The 24,943-nt window shown below is 40.8% G+C and overlaps 1 protein-coding gene across 4 annotated transcripts in view; it reads right to left on the bottom strand.

The window, feature by feature from the left end:
• The window catches only part of nlgn2a (neuroligin 2a), a 239,238-nt gene that overhangs the window by 79,136 nt on the left and 135,159 nt on the right, over nt 1-24,943 (bottom strand). For all 4 annotated transcript variants that reach the window (XM_005750030.1, XM_005750026.1, XM_005750029.1 and 1 more), the window contains one exon: nt 687-836. In XM_005750030.1, the coding sequence (XP_005750087.1) occupies nt 687-836 (150 nt within the window). The remainder of the gene's footprint in view (nt 1-686; nt 837-24,943) is intronic.

Below are 24,943 nucleotides of genomic sequence, written 5' to 3'. Positions count from 1 at the left end.
TGGATGGATAAAACTGTGCACATCTTTATAAATTACAGTCCTCCTGATTCAACCTGGTTTAGACTTCAGCATTTAACCATAAACACTCAAGGAGTCTTTGCACATTTTTATACTTTGATCCTTCCAGTCCCATTGTATCAGGCTCCACCACAATACTATCCACAACTTTACCAAATGATCGTGATCTATCCTGGCACCATCACCAAGGGATACCATGGAAACTAAGCTTGAATTGTAACATTTTTTATTTCCTTTTATTCACACTGCACACTGGGTAAAGACAAGCCAAACTTCCTTTCTGGTGTGTTTCAGCTGAAAGAGTCTGGCTGGTGTCTTCATCTCAGCTCCCCCTGTTTCCAAGAAAGGGTTTACAATGCAAAAGTTTTGTAAAAAACAAAAACAAAACAAAAAAAAAAGGCCATCAGTATTCAAAGAAAATTAAAGAATTACACAATCGGTGTTTAGACAGTGAGGGGAAATCTATAAGCAAGTGAGCTGTAACGATCAGGCCCTGGACTGGTTGTCATTACAATGATGGATTCTATTCATGTCACCCATCATCGACTCAGTTTAGAGAAAAGAAGAAACGTTCTTTTAGCTCAGCGTTTGGGGAGATATGGAATATAAATCTAAGCTATTTGTTGGTGCAAATCTGTTAGCATGAAAAAGTCATGAGGGCCACTCACCGAGCACGCCGAGCCTGTAGTTCATGGTTACCACGATCACGTTGCCGTAGGCGGCGAGGACGCTGGCATCAAACATGTTTCCTGTGCCTTCCATGTAGGAGCCGCCGTGAATAAACAGCATCACCGGCTTCTTCCTGCGGTCACGGATATCTACATGCACAAACAGGGAAAAACAGAGTGTGAAAGAACAAAAAGTCAATGACTGCATTCACAGTTATGATTAGACATTGTGTTAGACCATAGTATATGGAACAAACTGCAGCGTGATGAAAACACAGCACTGGATCAGTGCTGCATTACTTCCTGCGGCTGGATGCCAACCTTTAAAAATGGGCTTGAGCTCATTTAGATTTCAGCCAATGATTCTAACAACAGGCAGTAACGAGAGGCGCCACCGTGAGAATCTTGTCAAATGTTTCCTGGTGATTAAAGCGAGAAAAAAAAGGCTTGAAGAAAATTACCAGCTACTGTAGTGCTTCACATTAGAGCCTGTCGTGCATCAGTCTTTACTTCACACTGAGGCCCAGATTGACTAAAACTGATGCAATTCCTAGCGCAGTGCAAAAGCATCTGTGTGTGCAACTGAAAATTGATGGCAGCCTGAGGCAATTAGTTTCAACAGAGAATGTCCAGATAAATTCACAGAATATCTGCACAACAGCTCTTATGATGGGGTAGCTCAACGTGTTGGTGTCAGAGTTCACCCCAAAGAGCTCTCTGCTGCAGAGAAGAGATGTTTAACACTGTTCAAACAGCCACTCTCTAGTAAACACACTCAAAGCAATGTGGCACAACATACACAAGGTAAAAAAGAAGGTACCAGGATGACACTAGGAAACATATCAAAGCCGGGCCCCAAAGGAGTGGAGCTGATGTCTGTATACTCCCCTCTGAAGAGCATTCAGTGCGCAATCAACACAAAATAAAAGGCCACTGGCTCTCAATATATCATGTGTGCAATAAATTTCCATAATTTCCTCATTTTATTTTGCACCTTGGAACTCGGAACCCCCATAAATGCAAATTTCAAGTCGCCTTGAGCTGCAGAGACAGCTATAGAAACCTATTTCTAGGTCAACTCCCCTGTGTGGAATCTCTAGAAGAACACAGTTTTCTTGGACGCTATCATTTTGCACTGGCACAAATTGTTGGTGGGTCCCGCCTGGAGGTGAAAAATGGAAAGATAGCTAAAAAGTTACCCATGAAAATGTTACGCAAGAACATTAGAAAGCAAAGTTTAGCTCCAGAGTTGCTTCCCGTAAAGTTTTCTGTATTAATTTTACTGAAAATAAGTATAAATGTGCAAACTGGAGGCAGGATCTGTCTATTATTAGCTATAGTGATTTAAACTAAGTTGTGGGGATAGGTTAATTGCCACTAGGTGTGAGTGTGAGTGCGAATGGTTGTCTGTCCCTGTGTGTTAGCCCTGCGACAGACTGGCGACCTGTCCAGGGTGTACCCCGCCTCTCGCCCTATGACAGCTGGGATAGGCTCCAGCGCCCCCTGCGACCCTGAAAAGGAGAAGCGGATGGATGGATGGATTTAAACTAGTGTTGCCTGGACAACACTAACTTAAATAATAATGCTTAAAAATGTGAAAACAAGTACTTAAAAACATATTCTCTGCAATATATTGTAAACATGAATTTCTGAGGCAAGCTGAAGGTATTCAGTTAATGTAGACCTACTGTGTTATTTATTTCCTTATTTTCTCTTATATATAATATTTGATGATATATACATATAATATACTGTTACAGTGGTGGATGCTCATATTAAACAAAAAATACAAACAATGACACAGTGATTTCTCTACCACTGGCTTGAGGGCATGGCCTGCCTCCCAAACAGAACACTTCTTTGACCCCACCCACTTTCTGTTCAGATCTTTTGTTTGTAAAGGGTAGCCAATCAGAGGAACGTTGGAAAGGTAGCAAAAATGGTTAGTTTCAGACACTGGATGAACTGACAGGTTGCACCAAGACCTGGTAAAAGATGAATAAAGGCTATTCTGAACCATAAAACACTTAAAGCTACTCCAGTGGAGTCTAATTATAAAAATATGAAGCTGAAAAAGAGCATAACAGGTGCCCTTTAAACTCTATGGTTGCTCAGGGAAGCTATGATGATAAATTCTGGCATCCTCCACTAAGAAACTCATGCAGCTCATTTCAGAAAGCATCCAATGTCAGTCCTGAGAGTTTTCAGCATACGCCCTCTCCTGCAGCGCTGTGCGTGCACGTAGGACGGTCCCCGATGGGCCCTCGTTGGCCTTTGAACCAGTCTCCTAGCTGACTGTGAGCAGCGTCGCTCCTGCCTGCCAGGAGCCTACGGTAGCATATGGTACAGAAGACTCAGAGGAGTGGCACAGTGACAGCAGCCCCTGTTGGCTTCTGTTTGTGTGTCTGCGAGTGTGTGTGCGTGCAGGCCTGAGGATATGAGCAAACAGTAGTGGCGAATAACCACATAAATAACCACTACTGCATCTATTATAGAAGGCAGGAGAGATGGAGGGCGTGCGGCTCTCTTTGAAAGCTGCTTATATATATGTAGATGCTGTGTTAAGTACACAGACGTATGTAAGGTGGCTGCAAATGTAGCACCGTAAATCTCCAGTGATAGACTAGGGTGTCACAGACACATCCATACAGAGCTATGGCGCTAAAACCAGCGCATCAGTCAGGCAGACACACTCACACCGGCGAGAGAGAAATTCACAGGCAGTTGCAATGGAGAAGTCGCTATGGCAACTGCTCCACTTTGACTTGTTTCCGCCTCTCCTGCCTCTCCCTCTCACTTGGACAAAGTCTCATTGACTGTTGCTGTGGCAACATATTGCTGTCCTGCATGCCTAACCCCATGATGCCCTTCGCCGTGCTTCTACCTGCATGTCATTTCATTAGCAGCGAATGACCACATGCGCACCTCCTACATGCATGTTTCTGCATTCTGCTGCAGCGGCATCGAGGGACAGAATGCAGATGCACACGCACACAAACCCACAAGATGCAAACACACACACACACACGCACAAAGCAGACTGTCACAGTTGACCTGTAGACTCGGCGTCCACGGATCAGTTACAGGGCGAATCGTTGTGGCACAGTGACTGATAGGACCGAGGCCCTCAAGGGTAACAAGCTCTTCTCTCTTTCTCTGTCTTTCTCTGCCTCTGGCTTTGTTGTGTTTCTACCACAACTAAAGCTTAGCGTGCGATGCCCACAGATGGGCTGGTGGTTAGCTCTCCACCCTCAGCTTCCATACTCGAACCACATGTGGGTTGAAAAAAATTCAATCATTCATCAAAGCGTGCAATCATGCTTTAAAAATACTTTTTGCATAATTTGTTTCTCTTCAGCTATTTTGTTGACAATGTGAACAGGTGCTGCACGACAACAGAATGTCCCATACCATGGAGGCAGCTGGGGAAATGGGATAGTGTCCACGTATACATACAAAGCCTCGACAAATCCTTAACGTCCATGTTTATAATGGGCAGATGGTGAATAGTCTCACACAGGCATGAGCTAAAGGAGGGGCTTAAAGCTGACTCATTTGTTTTACACTAACGTTTGCATGTTCGACTAAAGGAATTAAACGGAGTAGATTTATAAAACAGGTCAACACAGCCACTGTACGGGGCGACCGACTGAGGTTTACTCGCGCTTTGTTTCATGGCTTTTATGGCTTTTCAGAAGTGTGTGCTCCATCTCTGCTAAAGTATGTAAATATTTCCATTTCAACAGGGAACAAAATCATAAACTTTTTGCTCAACTGCCTTAATCTGATAACAGCTATAGGCCACAGCTGTTTAACAGCATTTGATATTTTTCATATGATTTGTAATACTTTTTCCGTATAAGCCCTCAGTGAATTATGTAAGTAACCATCTACAGCTGGTGTATAATTCCAAATGATTATATGTGTATTTCAGACCATAGTAAAAACTTTTTCTTGCAAATATCTTTAAAAAAAATAGTAATTTTCATTTAATATTTCAAGGGAAAAAAGTAAAAAGTTCCAAGTTTCTATTTTTTCCCCTTTTTTCCTCCCACAGCTGATCCACTTCATATCAAGTAAGACTTTCTGTGTTTTACTTTTAGCTTATTATTAGTTTGTAGCTTTTCAACTTCACATACAAATGATTTAGCATTAGAGGGACCTTTTGCTTATTTTAACCTCTATTTTTTAATCTTAGACTATGCTAGAGTAGAGGGCGCAGCACTCCAGCTTTCCCTCTGAAATAAAATGTATTAACAGCCTGCTCTCTTCAGGGCCTCGCTCCCTTTATGGCAGTTTTTATCTGATTGGCCTTCCCTTGGAAACAGAGGGTTTGACGGCATATGGGAGAGAGGTCTCTGCTCAACGCTTTGCTCGAAGTTTAGCACTTGGCAGGCCGATATTGGCGAAACCATTCATCCATCCATTCTGTTCTGCTTATCCTTATCAGGGCTGCGGTGGGGCTGAAGCCTATCCTAGCTACCATAGGGTGAGAAGCAAGGTGCACCCTGGACAGATCATCAGTCTGTCGCAGGGCTGACGCACTGACCATCTCTCACTCACACTTGTTAAGAATCCCCAATTAACCTAAACCCACTTACTGCATGTCTTTGGACTGTTGGTTTTCACAAACATGGACGTAATTATTTGAAACTCTCTCCCTGTATGGTCATGGCAAATACTTGAAAAATCTCTTAATAATGTAACATTTGCTTTTATGTCATTGTGGAATAAATGATGAGGGTCTTGTCTTCGCGGTTATTGTAGTCATTTTTGTACAAAAACTGAGAACCTTGAATATTTGATGGTTCAGCACCTCAAATGCAGGCTGACAGCTTAACAGTCTAAAAGATGTCAAACTCAAGGACAGGGCCAAACCCGTCCTTTAAGATCTCAGCAGGTTTTGGCCCTTCGGTGTGTACGCAGCAACACACACCACACCGCAACTTTGCTTTCACTGTAAACTAACAAATTAGCTGACAGAGAACGGCACGAAAAGGAAAGTTGAAGATGAAGGCAGACAGTGCATCTTTAAAGAGAGGCCCGTGTATCCATTTACTACGAGTCGATGTCTACGTTCAAAGACACAATCTGCATTGTCACTTTGAATCCACGCAGCAGCTGAGATACAGAGCCAAGGATAAGAAACAAGAAACAGAGTCTTCAAAAGGTTGCTGAACCGAAAGAACACATGCAGCTACGACATCACGTGCGTGCTCGAGCCAAATCTCAAAATGATGATGCTGTAAACGGGACATGAATTTTGCAAAAAACTACAAAGTTTATTTTAATTTTTTTGTGTGCAGCCAATTTCATGGCAGGACGCTAAGCTGTCCAGCATTTGTAAACTACCTGATCAAAGATGTTTTCGTTTTTAATGAAATTTCTCAGGCAGCTGTTGGGTTGCCATGTTCAGTTCTCTGAAACAAGTAGTTGTTAGACGGCTGTATAGTAGTCGACTGTAATAAGGGCGCAAGATTTTTTTTTACTGAGTGAACGGATGGAAAAATACATTTTTTGCTGACTTTTGGGACTTGTTACAGGCTTCAGGTGGAGCAAATCACTAAAGGCAGAGTGGGATATCAAACATTGAAAATGTGAGTGTCAATAGGTTTTATGTGTCTGGATATAAAACCTAGATTTTTGAGATAATGCTGAAATTTCCTACTAATTTACTAACAGGATTCCTTCAGTCATTCCAAATAAACTATGAACAAATCGGTTATGGCGTTAGTTCAGATAGCCTGCAAAGTCATATTGAGTTCAAATCCAGTAGATTCACTGATCCCAATGTTAACGAACAGCTGATGGCTCAAGTGTTATTTGTCTGTGCATCCAGATGTGAATAGGGTGAGCAATTTTACCCACTTTAGCCTGCCCACACATGTTGTGTATCTCCAAGCCACTTTGCAACCCAACTCCTGTCCAGCTCCTCCTTTCATTCTTTATCTGACATACTAAGTATCATACAGTGCTTAACAAATCTATTACACCACCCACCCAGTGTAAGGTTTGGGCCACAGCTGATTTAAATGAACAGTAAGGGTTTTTCCACCAGTATGTGCAAGCTCTTTAACTGAAATTATATTTTTAACGCTAAAATATTACTAATCGTGTTACCCGTGAATTTTCAAATTTACTGTTTTATTAAAGGAACATATAGTAAAGCACATTATTACTTTTTTATTAAAGAAGAAGAAATCCAGTGTGCCAGCTCAACACACAAAGTATCACATCACCTGCCTTTGTTTAACAGATTTCTGCTACTATGTATAAACGATTACTGACTACAAGATGTCTACAAAGCTGATACCTGCACCTGCATCGTGGTGTTGTTAAGATATATTCACGATAAAGATGGTGTGATACATCGCTAAGAATCGCCTTCCACTTTCCCAACATTTGGAGTCAGAAGCAGGCCAATTTACTGAGGTATTTTTACATTTACAGTTCTTTCAAGTCATCCATGTCGACTCCTCGTCATGCAGAGTCATCATTTTATTCCCCCCTCCAGTGGGTTTTGGATACCCCCTCTATGTAAGTATCCTCTCTCCCCTTGTAGGATAATTAATATACTGATAAAAGCGGGACAATATCTGTCTTACTGAGCAGCCACTGAAGTCCGCTCATACAAATTTTGGGAGCTCAAGAGCAACATTTTCAAGCCTAAGCACCGCATGATATATTATATCTTCAGCGGGCCTAGTATTTGGTCTCGGATGAATATAAACAAGTTATAAATAATTTTCCAAAATCCTGAGGGACGTAGAAGGGGAGAAACTCAATATCCTGACAACTATATGACTCTCAAAGTGTGCAGTTCTTGCACCATCTCTCATTAACATAAATACACACACCTCCACCTGCTATTTTTCCCCAGGCGACCATAGATCAAGATCCATTCTCACGGGACAGCTAAACCCTGCGACTTGAAGGCAGAAACTGTCCCTTGCATCCTATAGCAGTGAAATACCTCACAGACTACTGGAATATGTTGCTAGTTAGTTGGGACAGAATATGAGATGGAGAAAGGATCAGTGCTGGCTCGCTACCACGAGTCTGTGCCCTCCACTGCACACCTGTACACCGACCTCTTCACCTTTATACTGGAAGGTCCTCTGCACCAACCCCCCCGCTCCTCTCCTACGCTCCCTCGCCAAGCTTTAAAGTCAGCATACCGCCTCAGCTGCCAAAGTTGTTGTCGGCTATAGTGAAAAACGCACGACACTGTAACATAATCTGCTCAGCCGCAGAAATGTTGTCAGAGCTCGCTCTGGAGCCCAAAACAAACATCAGGCAGCCATGTTTGTGCTGGATACGTCTAAGTTCTTTCAATAAATCCGAGGCATCCGATGATCCCAGACAACTTGAATACAGGCGAGTAACGGCAACAGAACACTCAAACATGAACATGAACATAGGAACATGTCTGGCAGGCATCACTTTGTGCTGCTCTCGCACTTCAAACAGTCCATGCGCGCACATGGACGGGCGTGCCATCGAACCTATCCTGACTTAAAATCCATATTTCAATTATTACTGATAAAAAGAAATGCATATTCACTCCGAGGCCAAAAGTTACTATGAAGGATGCCACGATGCACAGGTTAAACGACAATTAACTAAAACACAAATTCAACAAGACGAATGAAATCTAATAACAGAAAAAAAAAACACTGCTCGGCTCAGTAAACACAAACAACAGCAGCGAAGACAAAGCAAGATGGCAGAGAGCAGCTGAGTGCTGGTACCCCGAGGAGCTTAGCACGGCTGCTGATCCTTTCAAGCAGAACGGAGACAATGAGACGATTAGGCCTAAACTTGTGTCGAGCATTCCAGTTTAGCACGCTGTCCACCACGGCCCTCGGAGACACCACCCCCTGGTCCCCCGATGGAGACAAACGGCTTCCTTTCCACTGCATCATCAAATGAGTGATTAGTCATGGGGATGGAGCGCAGTCGGCCACGCTCTGTGCGTCACCGTCGGCCGCTGATTTTATGGGAATTGATGTTTGCTGACAGTAAACACTGACACAGCCTGCTGAGAGGGAGGGGAAACTCTGACATGCGCTTATTTCCGACAGGATCTGGAAAGATGAAGTGCCTTCGGATTTAAAGGTCTGCATGAATATTTTAGCTGTTGATTTCTTCGGTGGGGGGAATAAAAAAGTAGGACTAACCCAAGAATCAACTGCATCGCGACTTGGTAGATTCTCCCCTTTGAGCCACAGAAGCAGAGGCTATGCTTTCAAAAGCATATTTCACTTTGTAACAGAACAGTGCGATATCATCTTCCCATATGTTGACCTGAGCATGGAGAGATGGTGAGTGTAGGGCCCTCTCCTTTCAAAAGCCATAATTAAAAAGATATTGAATCACATTGGGGCGAAGCGACAACTCGGGAAGAGGAAATCATACAGAATGTACTATGAATTAACATTTTCAATTCTTCCATGCAGGCTTCACTTAATGCGTTTTTCCACCATTTCAACTTCCAAAAGAGCGTGTGAGCAGCGAGCGTGCACGCACGAGCGCATGAGGTGGAGATAAATTTTTGGCCTTTTACACTCAGGTTCCAAATCGTAATAATAGTGAAATTGCTCGCAGCAAAACGATGAGCTGTCATCTGTGTGCAAATACGCAGAGGCCCTTTGTGTTAGTGTTCCAATTAACAGAAAGGTTACAGAGTAGTGGAAATATTGCTACAGGGTAATGGAGAGAACACATCAGGGCATATTTCTTTAATTCTGAGCTCTGTAATTTCAGTCATGATGGACTGGAATTATTTCTGAAAGCTTATCTTCAGTGTGCAGGTCAGGCCTTTTTTTAACAAATACGCATATATGTGAATTTACTGTATTTCCCCAAATTATGGTGCTAAATATATTCTGGGATAAATCTTCACTCTGAATATGCAAAGAAGCTTCCTCAATGAGAAAACACTCGCTGAAAACTAAAAGTGCGTCTTTTGCTAGAATCCAAAATGCAAGGCACCACAGTGAGTCAAGGTTGCATATTCAAAAGATTCATTTGTACATCAAAAACGTCCTTTTTGAAACAGGCCAGATTTTTCTGAATTGCCACACCCTTATGTATCTGTAACTTGAAAGAGAGAGCGGTGAAGTTGTTCTTATACAGACCCCTGTCCACTAAAGCAAAACAGCAGGAAAACTCCTCAGCTGGACTTGGAAGAAAAGTAGAAAAAGGTGCATCCATCCACAGAGTTTCCTGGACACTGGCGTTCACAAGCAACATAACAAAAGACAAAGCAATTACTGAACAATAACTGAAAAAAAGGGATCAACTGAAGGATAAAGAGTACCTGAGAAAGTAACGTCAAATACTGAAAAAAGTATGGGTGAGATATTGGGAAATAGTGGGAAATAAGAGTGTGAGTATCCTTTTTTTTAAATGACGGCATATTTAAAATGCATAGCATATAAACTTTACTTGTTAGGATTTGTATTGATGAAGCCTAGAAGTGGAAGGGTTACCTCTTGGAATAGAAAAAAGCTTTTCAGTTCATATGTTGTGTTGTTTGTATTTAATTTCACCCCTTATGGTTATTTGTGTAATTCTAAGAACAGAGTTTTAACCTGCTGTCCGTCTGGCCTTCATCATTTCTGATGGGAGTATGCGTGGTCTTCTTTACTGTGAGGCAGTTTGTTTTGAATGAGATGAGCGTGCGCGTGATTCGGTGGGAGGTCAGTAGCAAGCTGATGTCACAGAGGGCTGCTGGAGGTGGAGACAGACGTGCGGTGATGAATGGGCTGTGATGAGATGCAAAGCAGCAGAGCTGACCCACCGAGCAGGGGTGTAAGGCTTAATCGTTAGAGCACAATGGATCAAGGCAAAGGCCACGCTGATTGCATCTGGGACGTGCGTGTCTGCGGTCTGGTATGATAACGCTTGTGAGGACCAACAACTTCTGCAGTGAAACGAGGAAAGTCGAGGCATTTTATTAAGGTGGTTGGTCAGACCACCTTAATAATTTGTGGATTTGTGTCAGAAATACAATAACCAATTATCTGTGTTCTGGCACATAGTTAACTTATAACACTGACTCCTCACACGCTGAACATTTCTTGCTCAGTGCAGGAGAAACAAGCAGACATGTGAGTCCTTTCTTAATATTCTGTCATATATGTACTGCTCACATTAAAGATGGCCAAAGTTCCAGATATTAAAGTCAGTGTACGAACATCTAACTGCCATGGTTCTGTCTTTAGTTACTTTCTTTTCTACATTTAAATCTGTTTGTTACTTTGTTACATATTCCTTTAGTCTCACTAGTACGTGTGCAGTTGTGTCAATCAGTTTTGTATTTAATAACTAAAAATCATATTTTGTTTGGTTGAGATCAGCTGACTAACTTGAAGAATACCCAGTTTCTTTGTCTTGCTTGGGTAGCTTTCGCAGTATGCGATGAGTCATCATCGACTAACACTGTGAAGCGCTGTCCACTCAGTTTTGCAGCATTTGGGTGAATCTGAGCTGAGAGTATAGCCGTCTACACTTCAGAGCTGCTCCTGCTGCTTCTATCAGCAGTCACGTCATCAATACTGTCTCCACCATGTCTGAGAAATAATGTGGCATGCTTAGGATCACGACCTTTCTCCATATTTTCCTCTTCCCATCATTCTGCTACTTCTTCATTTGTACCCTGCCTCCCAGGGTGTCTTCTTGCCTTGATAAAAAGCTGTGAAGTTATGTGATCACTCACTTTAGTTGTCTTGTGCGATCTTTAAAGTCTTGGTTTCTTTTGGTTTTTCAGCCTCATGATGACCTCTCTCACCTGCACTGGCATCTGTTTGGATCTCATATTTAATATTAAAGTGAAAAGCTCTAACAACACAAACGCACTCAATCAGATTCAGAAATTCTATCTGCTTTATTTGTCTTGAAATAACAAGAAACGCCCATGAAATTGCTTGATGCATGAAACTGGCTCTAATTCCCACACGGTCCCTTACATGATCATCTCAGGCATACAGCTGTGAGCACAAAAACCCCGCCCACCTGGTGTTCATACCCTCTGTTTGTGATGGGCAGCCAATTGAAGCAAAGTCGACTGAAATGTGTCCAATATGAGTGGAGGGCCAAACGTCTTGTTTCACATTAGGGATATTGCACCGTTTGATTATATTTTCAGTGCATGTACACACATAAATTCATATATATGTATATAAAAGAATGCTTTGAAATGTCAGCTATGCAAAGCTACTCTACTAGAATACCTCAGTTTAATATCAATGTCAGACTCACTTTATTGTTTCTACTATAATATGATTACACGTTATTTGATCTCTTCTTTTATGGCTGCATTTAAGTGTTCCGAGATACGTTAGATAAGTAAATCTATCTTATCAAAAAATATGAATTGTGCAGAAGGCACACTGAGACAGAGCCTTTTTAAAAAGTGCTCCATGAAGATCTTAAGATGATATATTATTGTGCTGCCTTTCAAGTCAGCAGTTCTATTTTAATACTTCTAAAGCAGCTGTTTAAACACATTTGAAAGCATTTAATAACGTCAGTGCGTCTATCGAACACTTTACATTTAGTGCATAACGGAGAAGATTCATGCAATGACAGAAACTACTCAGCCCAGTGAGGCACGAGTACAAACAACAACACTGCAGTGCAGCTCAGCAGTCGTCTAGCGCTGTATCGCTTTACATTAAGCTAAATTTGATTTGCTTGTCGGCGCAGACAATTACAGGAAGGTTCGCCCTCACTGTGTTTGTGTGCAGGCTGAAGAGTCACACTCGAACACACACACACACCAAAGTGTTCTCTCCGTCTGCCCGAGCTTATAACACTGGGACTGCAGGGACCAGCATGAAGTTTAGATGATCCTTGCTCTTGTACTGTTTGTACTCTGTCTACACCAAATTCACTGCCTGCGACAGCAAGCAAACGCCCACCTCACAGCTCAATATGCTTCCAAAGATCAGATCAACAAACCATATTTCCTAAAAAATAAGCAAACAGCTTGTGCTCGAAGGTATTGGACTCAACCGCAGTAGTTTATCTGACACTGGATAATATCAGAGATATTATACTGGATATAATTCCATGAAACCTGATTCATAATCTAGAGTCAGCACTTTAGATCACCAAAAAAAACCCCAAACAATAAAAAAAAAAGTGGCAATGCACCGAGCGGCTTGTCCGCTTGCTCTTTTTGAGCTCAACACCTCCTGCAACCACTTTCCCTTTCCCAAATCAGACAGCAGTGCTTCTTCTCTCCGTCGCCAGATTAGGAGTGGGCGAGGTAAAAAAGGAGCAGAGGGAGCAGGAGAGGAAAGATGAGTAGGGCCGCTGGGAATAAGAATAGCCGCGCCCTGGCCTGTCTTCCAACAACCAGCTCTTATTACACTCAACAACATCTCCAGAAACATAAGGACTCGCTCATTTTCTCTCTCCCTGCCCATATATCACTCTCTGTCCCTCCTTCGTCTTCTCCGCCTCTCACTCTTTACCACCACAAACATCCTGTTGATCAATCTAGCTCAAATTCTTTCCATTCACACTTCACTTCCTCCAGCAGCAGTCACTCTCTTGTCCTCCTTCTGATCTCCATTTTGCCTGATATCTCCTTTCTTTTATCGTTTTTTCCTCCCATTCCTGCCTCCATCTTAATCTGCAGCTGGCTGGCCTCTTGCTGGGAGACTCTATTTCGAAAGCCCCTCATATGGCTGGAAGCCCAACACGCTCAAGCTTCTTGTTTTTACTCCAACTGCACCGAGTCTTCCTTATTCTGTCTTTGTTCCACTTCATTTGTCCTCCTCTATCTTTTTCTCATCTCTTCATCGCAGGCTTTTGGAGCACTTCTACTGTTAAATTGTATCCCTCTCCTCTCTCCCATCTGTGTTATAAATAGTGGTTGGATTAGGCGGACTTTCTTTCTTTTTTATTTTGTTTTGCTCACTATTAGGGAGCGGATCAATTCCACAAATTGAGTGGATGGGGAAGCGAATACACACAGACGGCCCCTCTGTCCTCCGAAATGCCACAGTGACAAAGACGACACAAACACGGCCATTGTCCTTGTTTTCCCACTGCGGGCTCTCCCTTTTTCTCTCGTAACAGTCCTCTTCTCTTCCATTTGCCACATCCCTTTCTTTCAGCCTTAAGCCTTTTGGACTTCTGTTGACCCCTCTCATTTTCTGCCTCGTTTTCCCGTCGTTTTCCCTTTCTTTCTCTCTGCATTCATTATGCATGACTGGTAACAAAATAGCCTAATTTTATATGAACGTGTTTGTTTGACTCTAAGATTATGCGCGGTGTGAGATAACAGGATCGTGTTTGAAGTGCCACACGACCGCAGAAACACAGAGAGCAAACAACACAATTGCTCATATAAATACAAATGCCATACTCATAAATCAAACTCTGCTTGAGCCTTAAAATTTATCCCAACCTTATTGCTTTCTACCTTGAGGCACTCTACCTGCTAGTTCATAAAACTACCCATACACATAATTGCTTAATGCCATTGGAAGTCCCTTTTTGCTTGGAGACCTTCATAACTTTTAGTTTTAAACATGAACTATTTTGATGTCCCTACATATTCTAAATCCTTGACTATGTAGACAGATATCTGAGCTTAATGTAACTATCATTACCAAACACTAACCCTAACACTAGATGGGTGATAAAATAAAACAAATAAAACTATCCAAACTACAATCACTTTAAACTCAATGTTTAAAAATCATCTTTGGTCCTGATTTCTTAAGTTTTTAGCTTCCTTCTTCGTCACTGTGGCAGTCTGTTCCTTTCCTGCTTATTATATATAGACGCTCACACTGACTCCTTATAACTTCAGTGTTTATTGATTAAAAACTTGCTCCTTGTTGCTTAAATTATTCTACCCTCCTTGTGCTTAGAGTCTATCCGTGCTCTAACTGTTATTTGCTCAACACTGTTTGAGGTTTCTTTCAGCTTAAAGACTGTCTTCATAACTTTTAACCTATAAATATCCTTAATCCCTTTTTTGCTCAAATGTAATCCCGTCTTCTTCAGGCTTAAATTCATTACACCTCCCTGCTTTTAGACATTTCTTATACATTAATACTTGACGTCTTATTGCTTAAACACTAGTCAGTCTCTGATTACTTAAAAAATATAAACCTTATTTCTGGCCACAGAACAATCCCATCTCCATCACTTGAAGATCCCACTTTGGAATCATCCTGAATGGTCAAGGATTCGGTTCAATCCTTTTGCCTCAATGCGTGCACCTCCTTTTCACTGCTAAGGCTAATGTTCTTATAAAGACTTTACTTACTATTTATCATATTAAAAATAATCAACTGACTCATTGTTTCAGAAACATTTATGGTAGTTATTTCTTAAAAACTGCAACCACTCATTATTTCTTAAGGCTTTAACATTCCTCTTAACTTTTTATTTCTGAAAGACTGGTCTGTTGTGAGATGCTTCCGGTTTCTATTGCTCCTCTTTAAAATATACTGACAAGAACTCAGAGGTTTCCTCAAAGAGCTCTCTGTGACATTGATCCTTACAGATGTATAAGGTTCACCTGCACTTGACTACCGCTAAAACATCACTCAAGCTCCAAATTATTTAAAATCATTTGAACTCCTTATTGTGTATAGTTTCCGATGTGCTAACCATAAGGAGCAGCTACCTTCTCTACTGCTTAAACAAAACTTTGACCTTTCCATTTAACAATAATCTAGATCGCTGTTTGCTTAAGAACGGATCCATATACTAGAACAGTGATTAACAAATTTCTCATGAAAATGATTTTAATGCTGAAATATAATTGTTGTTGATATCCATGATTAACAAAAAAGAATTAACAAAAAAGCAGCAAACATTAGCAAAGCTTATTGTTGTGTTTTCTTGACTAAGATGCCAAATTATAGTTATTTACTTCCTGAACAGAAAAATGACTTTTAGTGCTTCTCAGAGACGTCCAGTGTGTCGTCTCAGATTTGGGCATAAAAACGGGAATTCAGTAAGTTTTTGATTTTATGACACGTGCTCAAGTTTTAACACTGAATGATTTACAAAAGAACAACAGTAATGGTTTATTCTGCATATGTACGCCAGCATGTGGGGACATAAATCAAATGATTTCCTTTACTTTGTACATTGTGTCAATAAATAAAGTGCAAACAGCCATGCTCTAACACTCCACCCCATCTATTTCCTTCCCTGTCCTCATGCAACCTCTCATTATCCCCAGTCCACCTCCCTTGTTCGGCCTCTCTGCCCTCACCACTTTGCTCTCTCCTATAACGATCTGGTCATTACTGGGGCTACCGTTCCAGCCCTGTTTCACACGGGGGTGTGTGGGGTCTAATTGGGACTGAATGAGCACGAGTGTGTGTTGCTGTGAGGCCTCACTGAATGGGAGGCTTGGTGTGTCTATCCCACCCAAGAGTGGTGTAGTTGAATGGAGTCTTTACATAGAAACACGTATTCTAGCATATTTTACACACAAACACCCGCTTTAATTAATTTCAACAATCCCTCTCTGACTTTGAGAGGTCTATACTGAAGCATTGTTTTTGTTTTAAACTTACTTTCAGTGGGTTTATTATAACAAAGGAGGCAAATATACATTTTGTATTCGGCTCCCCTGTGGTAACAGCAATATGCAAACCTCAGAATAGCTGCAAGCTCGACGATCCATGGCAGCATCACACTGTGGCAAAACTCCTGCAGTTCTTCTACCATTTGTATTCAAGTCACATAAAACAGAAGTTTATGTCAGTAAATGTTAGAAAGCTCAAAATGTCCCTTTCATCTGGTGAACAACTGGAATAGTACGGCTTTTTTTTAACATGGAAAAGTATTTTTTGTGAGATATCTAACAGCAAACAGGAAATATCTTTTTAACACCGAGGGAAGCTTTAGTATTGTTACGTCCAGATTAGTGTGTACCAATCCTATGTTCACATGTAAAATAATACAATTGTGTCTGCAGCTAAGATTTTGTAATCATCAGCTTAGTATGAGAATTGTAACGGAAACAAGCAAAACCTGTCCACAGTGTGTTTAAAAGGAGCCTCAAATATGGTATATATGTAATTTTTGACCCAATTAGACCGCTCTTACTTTGTGTGTGAAATGTGTGTCTATTGGTGACATTAAATGGCTGCACTGTATCTTAACAAAGTTATAATTTACATTCTAAGTATTAGAAAAATCCCACGCTGTGCTACGTTTGGCTGTAATTTTCAGTAAAACGAAATAAAAAGGAAGTGATATTAGTGTTCACAGCTTTCCTGTCAATAAGGACAGAAGAAAGAGTGTAGGCAAGACAGCTTTCAAAGGTTGTGTGGTTGTGTTCACTTCAGTCCTAATGCATTTCATTCATTTAGCTGAATAGAAGAGCTCACAATGCTGCTGAGTATAAGTGACCACTAAAATCAAATGTTGCGCCTACAATTTTGTCCAACAACAAGCGTAAATGCTTTAAGATAGTGAAAAAAAACGAGATATATTAGGTGTCTCCTGCTGGGCAGTAAACCATCCACTACAAGATGCTCCCTCTAAAAACGTAGTAAATGTCATACGTGTACATGATTCTTCAAGTAAGTCTGATGCAGTTACGCAATGCAAGCAGCAACCTCAAACGTTAAAATGTTCAACTTGCAAACATGCTGTTCACAGTCTGATACAGAAAATATTTTTGGCCTTTGCAAAAATTGAGTAATTTTACTGTAAAAAAATTGTTGTTGTGAATGATGTTGATATGTGCATAAAAGTGTGCAATTTATTTGTGGCCTTCAAAGGAATCTACAAATATATTTGAGTTACATGTGAGAATATTGTTGCTATTTTGTTTGTTAATTTTAGGGTAGAGTATCTTTAATCATGAGAATATAGGCCAGGCATAAATATAAGCACTGCTTCAGCCTAAGCCTGTTCAGCCATTGTTTGTAAAACAGGCATGGATCTTAGATGGATTTTTTTGTACAGTCTATGTAATATGTGATAAATGAATGAATGAATGAATAAATATCAAATGTAAGTGTGATAAATGTGAGTTTTTTATACTTGGATCTGGGTTGGATTGTGGCGGGTTCGACTGACATGTGTCCTGACATAGACGGCTGTAGCTAACCGTTTTATGCTAGGCCTGAACTAAACTAATTCAAATTATTTATACAGTAATTATATGGTACTCAATTTCTTTCATACAGACCATCCAAGAAGTTGTTGGTTCAGTTTTGGTGAGGGAAATTCAACAAATTCTACAACAGTGATCTAATTGAAAAACACATGTCATGAAGTGCGTGTCAAATTATATTTTTTGGCAGTGTAGTAATGTAATGCACTACTGGAAAATATCATTACAATTTTCATTACAAAGTTTCTTCAATTATCTACACAATATGCAATATAAAAAAGTAAAAAAGACACCTCTCCTGTACACTAGGGCTGTGTCACATCATACAGTCTGTGAAAATACTAGTATAAGTATACTTTTTTTTTTACATCATATAAAAATGTTATATCACAATATTATTGCTATGGCAACCCCATGGGTTTATGTTCCCTTGTGCGTGCAACAATGAGACAAGCCGGGACATGTTAAAGAGCCGCTCGTCAGTCTACGGTGACAATTTAGTAAAAAGGGAGCTACTTCAATAACCTCCAACAAAACACAGTACTTTGCACAATATGCAGAAAAAACTTTGCCCGCTGAAGGTGGAAGCAACAAACTTATTCAACCACTTGAGGCTAAAACACACATTTGAGTACAATCAAGCTACGAAGGAGATGCTAGTCATTTGTGGAGATGTTCAATCCAAACAAATGATTCCACAGAGCATCGTTCCACCATTCACTGGCTGCACTACATGTGAAGAGCGAATGAATGAAATTGCTGGTGCAGTTGCACAGTGGAATAGCAGTGCTTTAAGCAGCTGTGGACCCATGACACAAAATCCCAGGTAGAAAATATTTTTAGTTCTATGATGTGACAACACTGTGCAGCTCTTGACAAGTTACAGGGTTAACTTAATTTAACTATTGTTAAGCTAAAGTGTAAGGCAGTTATTATATACATTTACTTAAATATTCCAAGGACAGTAGCTAGACTAAATTTTGGTTAGATTTGACATGGTGTGTCACTACTATTGCACCATAACGCTGCTGTTTCTAGCACCCAGTTTCACTTTCAATCAGGTAGTCTGTCATCAGTGACAGCAGCTCACTGGATAAAAATGGCTTTCATTTACACTTATAATGCTGTTAAAACGTTGTTGCCTGCAAGTATCAATAAAACTTAAGCTTTTTTTTTTCTATTCAAAATATCACTATCGCAGTTTCTCTTGAAATATCGTGATATAACTTTGAGGCTATATCAGCCAACTTTAGAGAAGTGAAGACAGGTACATTATTTATATTTGTATTGCCCCAAACATAATGGTAAAGCAGATGGTAAAACAGACAGTATGCAAACACAAAGCTAGTGAAGGATGTTAAATGTGAGTGTATGCAGAGCCCAGCCCAGCTGCCAGAGACAGACCTTCAACAGACTACAAAGTGATGAGCAGTCAGGCTGGTAGCCTCCATTTCTACCTGTGCATCTTTCTACAGTACAGTTTCTGTGTTGATTGCTTGAAATCTCTTTTGGTCTTTTCTTCAGCTTTGCTTTGTGCTTTTGGTCTAGTGTTCAAATTTAAGCAATAAAAGAAACATGGTAAGTTTTAGGACAGAGGCCTGTGTCAGCGTCTAGATTGCTAACCAGTATTCATGTCACAATACATTTCATGTTATGGAGTAACGCAAAAGTAAAGTAGTAAGCAGTGTAGCAATTTATTAATGTAAGTTCTTAAACGGGGAAAAAGTAATGTGTAATTCATTTCGTTTATTTACGTAGCAAACTTTTAACAGTATACAAATAAAACTGAGCCAAACTGATTACTGGTCTGACACTTAGCAATAATTAGCAGGTATCTGTATCTACACATTACGTCGCAGTTTTTGGTTGCAGTTTGCTAAGAACTTGCTAGCATTAGCTGGTAACTCCACAGAAAAACAAATATGATCATTTCTGGACCAGAAAAAACTTTTAGCAGAGTCCAAAATAAACTGATGAAATTATGCTAAATCGATCTTTTACACAGTGCATTGGATGCAGTCAACAGTGGTCAGCAGATACGTGTGAACTGATGTATATGAAATGAAAATTACTTGGATGAAAAAGTAGAGGAGGAATTAATGAAATGATAATTTTTATTATAAAAGGCTGATTTTTTTTTATTAAAAAAGGGAAATGTCTTTTCAGTATGAAATTGCTGACTAATGGCAGTTTTTGCTGAAAACGTTTTCCTTTTAAAACTTAAAATGATGTATTCATATAATAAATATGACCATTAAACCAAAATTCAAAATATGTCATTTTGCAATCACGTATAAACACCATTACATTTGATGACCAATATACTGATAACACATTTGTCTATATAATTATTGATCGATTAATCAGAACAACGCCCTATTTCAAGATGTTTTCAAGTTCAAGGCAAAGTTACTGTTTAACTGAACAACAGGAGAACATGCGATCCCCACACAAGCAACATCTTTTAGATGTCGTGTTATTTATTGATCTGCAGAGTTTATTACTTCGAGCGTGTAATGTATTCTTTTTCTATTTGTGAGTTGCAGCAGGAAGAGCACAGAAACAAGAAATTGGGTGTGAGAGAGCCTGTGCTGTCGTCTCCGTTCAGGCACCAGCGTTTCCATTAAGTAATGCTGTCAGCTCTGTCACTACCCACCGCTCTCCATCTCATACATAACAATACCTCCTTAATTGGAATGCTCCTGCGACAGTTACAACACAATCCAGGTGAAAACACACAAACGCAACGTGTACAAAGTGAGGAAGAGACAACATACCCTGAAAAATGCAGCAGCTGGCCAAACTGAGTGGAACTTTTGCAACTTAAAGCAACTTAGCTCAACATGTATCAGCAGAACTGCATATGTGTGCTGAGGGAAAGAGTTTGTCTTTTCCATGAGTGTGTGTGTGTTTATCTCAGTTTGAGGAGTGTGGAGTGTGTGCGTTGATGTAAAGGTGTGTGTGCAGCCGTTAATCTTTAATCAAACGCTTTTACATGAATCCAGATCTTATTGTTTGTGCTACATGTCACCCCAGTGGGAGTATCTGGTTTGTCAGCAGCCGCTTGTCTTGTCCTTGTCTGTCCTGAAAGTTAATCTGATGCTAGAGAAGTAAATTCTACTTCTGTTCCCAGAGCTGATAGACCTTCTGCTACGACACATATACACCGAACTCCATACTCCCCTTTGTACTGACGCAGCCTGCAAAAAGAATCCCGGTGAATCTTTTGGTGTTTAAAAGCATCTTGGAAATATGAGTGCTGCAGTCCCACCCGATCACAGCTGTCTCCTGTGATGTTACAGAGTCCAAATTTCATTTTTCCGGCTTCCTCTCCACAAAACTAATAAATAAACATACCTGCCAAGAATATTTCCTCAGAGTACACTATTTATATGCAATCTTAAAACTAGGCCACACAACCTGTTTTTTTCTTTATTTACATCAGACGTAATTTTACTCTACTTACTTTGATTTTGTTAGCTACCAGAGAGGTTACTTAAAACCTTTAAAAATCCAAAAATATCAACTTCTTCTCTCAGAGGTTTTGTCTATATACTAATTATTTTTGACTCTCTTATTATTTTTTAAGCCAAGCAGCAGATGCTTTCATCTATTAGACTGGCATCACAGATTGTAGGTTGGTGGGATTCGGAGCCAGATATTTCACATTAAGAACTGAGAAGATATAAATACGTCCTAAAAATGTCAGTTAGTTTTGCTTTTACTACCAAAACAAAGCCACCATCTTTTCTCCAAAAAACAGTAAATAATAATGGATTGGATTTATATAGCGCTTTTCAAGGCACCCAAAGCGCTTTACAATGCCACTATTCATTCACTCTCGCATTCACACACTGGTGGAGGCAAGCTACGGTTGTAGCCACAGCTGCCCTGGGGCAGACTGACAGAAGCGAGGCTGCATATCGCGCCCCTCTGGCCAACACCAGTAGGCAAGTAGGGTAAAGTGTCTTGCCCAAGGACACAATGACCAGGACAGAGAGCCCAGGGATCGAACCGGCGACCTTCCGGTTACAGATGCGATTCCCAACCCCCTGAGCCACGGTCGCCCTAGTAAAGTGTAGTTCTGTGGCCCAAGACGATGGAGTTGGAGGGACGTTGGAGGGACAAGGACGTCTACAAAAGGGAGCTAACCAGCTCGCTTCAAGGGAAACAGCAACTATCTGCTTAGCGCCAGCTTTCGGAATAAAGAGGTATCCACACTGCAGCAACGTTGGGACTAATGACCACAAAAATATGTCATTCAGTGATTTCAGATGATTTCAAAGTTTCTCTGCTTCAAGGTAGAGCTGGGCGATAGAACGATAACGATATGTATTGCGAAATAACTTTTTCTCGATAGAAAAATTAAACTATTGCGATAGGCCTCGCCACTCTTGTCCTCTTAAAAAAAAAAAGAACAGCCAATCCAAATTAAGTAGCGCAGAGCCGAACCAATCAGAGCCGCAGCGTCACGTCACGTGACTTGTTACGTGCAGCACAAGTGCCAAGCCGCACATGTGTATTTGTTTGGGAAGCAGCCAGCCGCCGTGCCGCCCGGGTAATGGAGGAAATGAGTGTGCCGACTAGAGAAAAATCAACCGAGAGCGTGACCGAAGGTTACCAAAGAGAAAACAGATGATGATGGTTCCAATGCCGGAGAGTTTGTCGAACAGAAGAGCCATAGAAGTTCCGCAGTGTGAAGGTATTTCAGTCTGTTTTTTGTCAGACTATTTCAAGTCTGACAAAAAACATATCATGATATGAAAAAATCTTATATCGCCCAGCTCTACTTCAAGGTGAGTGATTAAAGCAACATCCAGGGAGAAGTTGTTTGATGAAGTGCCAAATACCTTTTAGATTTAACAGGTTTTCTTAATATAAACGTAACACTTGAAGTTTCAAACCATGTTTCTAAAACTGAATATGACATGGCAGCGAAATCCAGTATCATATTCTAACTCCTGTATTTCTTGCTAAACACTGAATTACAGTCAGGACTACCAGCAGCTGATAGACAACAGTGTATACATTAATTACAAGCTCCCTTGCCTCTATATCATAATCAGCATTATTTAATGTGCTGTTTCTCCTCTCTAATAGAGAAAAACAACATAGTAAAAGATTCTACAATGCTTTACTTATACTGGTGATGTCAACAATTCCTGCTGGGAGGTCCTGTCTCCAATACAATTTCCAAACTTCATTTGTTTCAGTGAGCACTTTAAAGTTTATTGATTTGGATTAAATAGACCCACAATAGCTCTTGGCTAGCACAAGGCCAGCATCGGGGGTATTCACTGAGATTCAGGAGTGGAAGAGAAGCTGAGCCAGTTGCTTCCCTGAGTCCCTTATAGCCATCACACATGGCAATAAACCCGGCCAAGTGAAAAAAAGAAAAAAAAGACTGTGTGGAGCTTTTTCCCAAGCATTAAGCTAGCTGACAGGCCACACAGTGCCAGCTAGCTCTTTCTCATCCCTCCTTTTCTTTCCTTCTCGCCTGTCCTGCTCCATCTCCCTGTACCTTCCAGTCCTTTTCAACTCCTTCTCTTTCTCAGCTTCCCTCCTTTGCCTCCTCTTCATTTTCTTTGTCTTGTCAAAGGGTTTCAAGCTCAATAAAATACTATCTGTCAGCGTGCAATGGAGTAGGTGTATTCGACACGATATTGACACAACCTTGACACGACGTGGGCCGAGCATTGAGGTAACAGGGAGGTAGGGAGCTTCGGCAGCAAATAACCGACAGGCCCACTGAGAGACAGAGTGATGGAAAGAGACAAGAGATTGAGTCTCTATAGTAATGTTGAAATAAAGTTGCTTTGACAGTACTGTTGATCCTTTCTTGCAGAAAATTCTATTTGGTTCTGTGCTGGGCTCCTTTCTACTGCACCCAGCCCTACTGTGCTAGTTTATACCCTGACATGCTAATACGTCCAGTTTTCTACATCAGGCCTTCCTGTTTTGTCGTTTTATTTCGTGTATTTTCACTGCTGAGTTCTGCTCCATCCTTCTGCACCTTCCTGTTTTTCTTTTCATTCTCCTCTCATCATTTTTCAATACACAGGACTACTCGGTCTTGTCCATGTGCCACATAATTCCTTTCAAAATCCTCTTAAGAAGTAATTTGTGCTCAACACATAAGGATGTAAAAATGGTGAAATAAATCATATAATGGATGCTGCCCTGCAACGCTGATTGCTTACAGTCCCCTTGTCTCTTTGTATTTCAACAATTTGGAGATTTGTCTGGATGAATGTGTTATTGTACGGCACACTGGATATTACACTTTGGCCATACTGAAAATCCACCAGGAAAAGGATGGATTTAGCACAAAAATATCTCCCTGGATGCTCCTAATTATACGAAAAAAGATGAAACGTGCCAAGTCGGTGTCCTTGCATGGCGCTGTTTTCCAAAACGAAGGATTGCGAGCGAGTAGGGTGGGGGTGTTTTAGAGCAAATGCATACGTGTGAATGCATGGGAAGAGAAGCTGACAGAGAGAGATGTTACATTGCCTACAGGCCAGCGTCTGTTAGAGGAGTTATAACCAGAGTGGAAACGCCACATAATACAGAGAGACAGAGCGAGGAGGCAAAAAAGAGGAGCAAATGGAGAAAAACACATCGATGCAGACAAAAAACAGTGTGAAGACAAAAGCTTGTCTCTATCTCACGCAGACAACGACGAAATCTTATTACTCCTTCACCCCATCTACCATCTTGCCATCCAGGAGAGACCATCGTGAACGTTTTTTGGACATCTCTGCGTGATAAAGCTGCGCCAACATAAAGAATCGAGAGCAGGTTCCTCCAATGCCTCCGTCACTAACTAATGCCCCTCTGGTGTCGTTTTTTTTTCTTTTTCTCATCTGTATCAGCCTCTCCTCTACGCTTATAATAATTCATCAACAATCTGGTAAAATTAACCCCAAGATCTCGAACACTAAAAAATAGTCTCTGCCAGGCAAAAAAAAATACATTTTCCTCTGTGACATCAAAGCCATTTTCAGCCATTACTGTAAGCAACATGTTCAATTAAGAGACATTAATTAAGAGCTGATTCAGGGAGCCGTGCTCACTCATGCAGCCGGTGGAGAACAACTTTCTGCGGAGCCACCGCTATGGCTGTTTATCAAAAGCCTAA

This window comes from Pundamilia nyererei, unplaced genomic scaffold (assembly GCF_000239375.1).
Source record: "Pundamilia nyererei isolate P.nyererei 1_Seehausen unplaced genomic scaffold, PunNye1.0 scaffold00260, whole genome shotgun sequence".
Classification (NCBI taxonomy): Eukaryota; Metazoa; Chordata; class Actinopteri; order Cichliformes; family Cichlidae; genus Pundamilia; species Pundamilia nyererei.
The sequence above is the reverse complement of the archived record's forward strand: the minus strand, read 5'-3'. Positions and strand labels throughout refer to the sequence as shown.